The 3643-nt window shown below is 50.7% G+C and overlaps 1 protein-coding gene across 1 annotated transcript in view; it reads left to right on the top strand.

Annotated features, from left to right (window-relative positions):
• The window catches only part of LOC107297823 (nectin-1-like), a 9071-nt gene extending 7667 nt beyond the window's left edge, over positions 1 to 1404 (top strand). The window contains exons 5-6 of the mRNA XM_015827185.1: positions 73 to 221; positions 896 to 1404. Of these exons, the coding sequence (XP_015682671.1) occupies positions 73 to 221; positions 896 to 1368 (622 nt within the window). The 3' untranslated portion in view covers positions 1369 to 1404. The remainder of the gene's footprint in view (positions 1 to 72; positions 222 to 895) is intronic.
• The last annotated feature ends 2239 nt before the right edge of the window (positions 1405 to 3643 follow it).

A 3643-nucleotide genomic window follows, 5' to 3' on the forward strand; every position in this document is an offset into this window, starting at 1 on the left:
TCCATCCATCCATCCATCCATCCGATCTATGAATCTTCTTTATGGCTTAATCGGTCTTGCTTGGTTTCCCAGGACCAATGGACCGCTTCCGAAGTCCGTCGAGGTCCAAGGTCACCGCCTACTCGTGAAAAAAGTGGATTACAGTGTGAATACCACCTTCATCTGCCAAGCCACCAATCGCGTGGGGCAGGTTTCGACCCAGCAAATCATCCTCGTCCGAGGTAAGAGCTGTGGGCTTTTGCAACCTTTTCAATGTGTATGTGTGTGTGTGTGCGGGGGGGGGGGCTAATGGAGTGTGGCATGAAGATGAATTAAGATTTTGGTGCCGCTTAGCTGCTGGGGAGGGGGGCCGGCATGTTAAGTCGATCCAGCTTGGAGCCCGTCCAGAGTCTCATAATGTGTGCGGTAGAATAATCGGTGTCTTTTTTTTTTTTTTAACCTAATCTGGGGAACCGAATATATTTGAATTCTTCCTCTTCTATCACAAATTCAGTGTGCGGTGCTTTGCGCAGCAGGATGCCGGGAAGCATTGTGAGGTTTAACTAGCTCAAGGCACGGCGATAAAAAGCCTTGGGCTCAGATAGGCCAGGAGCCAGAGGCATTGTGGGTGCAGAGAGGCTTGGGGGGGGGGCAGAAGGATAGCTGGGGCACCACACACGTGGGGCGAACGGTACTTTTCTGGACCCTCCGATACCTTAGTTTCTCTGTGGACGTTCCGGGGCCTCTTGGCCCCCTGCGAGAGATGGTGACGCTGATGATGGATGGTGGGGTCCCGAGGACCACCCGGTCTCCTCTTTCCCGGACCCAGTTGAGGCTCTGCCCCTTCCCCAGTGCTGGTATTACTAACCACTCGCATTTCTCGGAGTGACTTCCTCGTCTTCCTTTCTTTACTCAGACCAGCCGGTGAAGAGTCAGAGCCGCAACGTTGGAGCCCTGGCCGGGGGTATCGTGGGGGGGATCCTGGCCCTGGCAATTCTGGGGATCATAGTCTTCTTCATCCTCCACCGCCGGCACCCCCGAACTTCCAAAGGCTCCTTTGACCCCAAGACTCGACCCTTTGGCAACGGGACCGCTCAGCCACCAAACCATGACTTCACCGAACTCGACCGGCCGCTGAAACCCGCCACAGGAAGAAAGCCAGAGGACGAGGACGAGGAGGACGAGGAAGATTACAGAGAGGAGGAGCGCGAAGAACGGCGGCACCCTCCCTACGGCTACGCCCCGCGGCACCGGGAGGACGAGGAGGAACGATTCGACCAGCTGGGCCCCATTCTGCGGTTCAGCCCTGACCCGCACGGCTACGAGTACGACGACATGGAATCCCAGCACGATGGTTCCATCATCTCCAAAACGGCCGTCTACGTGTGAGCTTAGTCTGGACAGCCGTTCTGGGACCGCGGGAGAACCGGTGCTCCCTCTCAAAGACCCTCGAACGCTCTCTGAAGGATTTTTAATGTTTTCTTTAACTTACGGACTCTGCCGACAGAAGCCCCTGCTTAAGGAAGGCGAGGCAGCTGTCAGGGCAGGTTGGCCTCGGAGGAAAAACAAACGGGGTGTCCCTGGGAAACAGAGAAACTAAGGAGAAAAACAATCGAAACAATCTCCCCTTCTGGAGATCTTTTCAGTACCGCTGCCTTAGAAGGATTTGTAAATCTTGGCTTTATTTTTAATGTGGGAGGAGATGCGAACTGGGTGGTAATACCTGGGGTCCGAGCAGTGCAGGAAAGAATTAAGTTGATCCAGCCTTCCCTGTGAAACGGGACTCCCGGTGAGGGACGGAGACTTAGGTGCGCTCTCCGAAAGGACTCCGCTGAGATTGGTGCTCTCTCGGCTGCTTTCAAAGGCCGGGCTTCCCTCGGCCACCCCTCGTTCCGGGAAACTAGGACTTGAAATGTCCCGTTGTTGTGTCTTGTAGCATCCTCGGAGGGGTTGGGAGAAATGAAGGGGCCCGGTGCTCAGCCCCGAGGTCTCTTAAAAACTTTTTTGGTTAAGGAATTATCCGGGAATTGCCTGAGATTGTCTGTCTTGTGGATTCCGTGGTTTGGCTGTGTACCACGTCCTCCTTCCGTCTCCAGATCCTTCTTGCCTGGGAGACTGTAAAGGAAGGCTCTCCAGATTGGGGACCGAGCCATTTCATGGCCTTCCACGTTCACACACTACCTTTGTGCTCTACTTTACGTGTCCTGTGTCAGTTGTCTGTAAATAACCTTGCTTTAAAAAAAACAACACCACAAATGAAACACCCAACAGTCAAGGCGCAGAGCTATTTTCATACTCGGTTTGACTGCGCCTTCCCCCGTCCTCCCCCCTTCAACGTCAGTACTGCCTTCGCTTGTGTGTAATTAAATGCTGTCTCAAAACCTACCTCTTCTCTCTCGCTCTCTCTCGCTCTGTCTTTGATTTGGCCAGCAAAACCTGGATGGCTGCCCGCCATGGTGTAAATACATATCTGCATTGCTGGAGGTGAAATTGAAATGGTTCTTAATAGAGTGACAACGAGCCTCTTGTCTCAACCATATTATGCTTGGCGGATGCACTTGGATTCAGGAAAGCCTTAACGTGGTGGCGCAAAACCTTTTGCAAACCAAATTGCCCTGGGAGGTCAGATTGAGAAAACGGCGTTGTCTATATAAGACCGGGGTGGGGAACTAGGGCCCTTTTATGACTTGTGGACTTCAACTCCCAGAATTCCACGCTGGCTTGGGAATTCTGGGAGTTGAAGTCCACAAGTTACAAAGTGGGGGGGGAGGCATAGTTCCCACCTCTGGTGTAAGAGAAGCTTGATATTTTGATGACAGGAAAACCTCTAATGTCTGTCCAAGTTTAGATGCATCTTATAGGCACTTACAACTTCTTGACTTACAACTATTCATTTAGTGTCCCAGGTTACAGCAGCACTAAAAAAAACGTGACTTACGACCCTTTTTCACACTTAACAACCGTTGCAGCACCCCTGTGGTCACGTGATCAAAATTCATACACTTGGCAACTGACTCGTATTTATGACGGTTGCAGTGTCCCGGCGTCATTGCGATCCCCTTTTGTGATCTTCTGACAAGCAAAGCCAGATTTACTTAACCGTTCTACTAACCGTTGTAACTTCAAACAGTCACTAAACAAACTGTTATAAGGACTATCTGGAGGTGGAGATTCAAAAGCTTTTTTTGTTTGTTTGTTTGGGCAACGTGCCTTTGAGCAGACACTTGAGGCTATAGTCCCGAAGGCCGATAGGGGAGAAAACCCAACTTTGATTTAACGGGCATTTAAATTTCACTCCACAACGTGACTGCTACTGCTGACACTTGGTAGTCTCGTTACTTAAGCATCTGGCCTGCTTACACTCCCAAATGGTTTTGGAGGCATCTCCTTGAACCTCTCGGAGCTTGCCAGCAGATTTTGCCATTCTTAATGTGATACGAATAGACATTTTCTGCATGTATTTAATAATGTCCTCCAGGCATCTGGGAGTCGTGGCGTTCCAGTTGATGCAGCCTTAATCTGACATTAAGATCCCAGAATGCTGTTTCTCTCCGCAGGAAAGTAAGTCCAGCAGTTCCCCCCCCTTCCCACCTCCCCAAAATGCAAGACAAGAATATTTTCAGATTAATATGTAGGCGTTGTATGTATGTATGTATGTATGTAT

The sequence above is a fragment of the Protobothrops mucrosquamatus genome, unplaced genomic scaffold, assembly GCF_001527695.2.
Source record: "Protobothrops mucrosquamatus isolate PMUCROS unplaced genomic scaffold, P.Mucros_1.0 scaffold3549, whole genome shotgun sequence".
In the NCBI taxonomy this organism is placed as follows: domain Eukaryota; kingdom Metazoa; phylum Chordata; class Lepidosauria; order Squamata; family Viperidae; genus Protobothrops; species Protobothrops mucrosquamatus.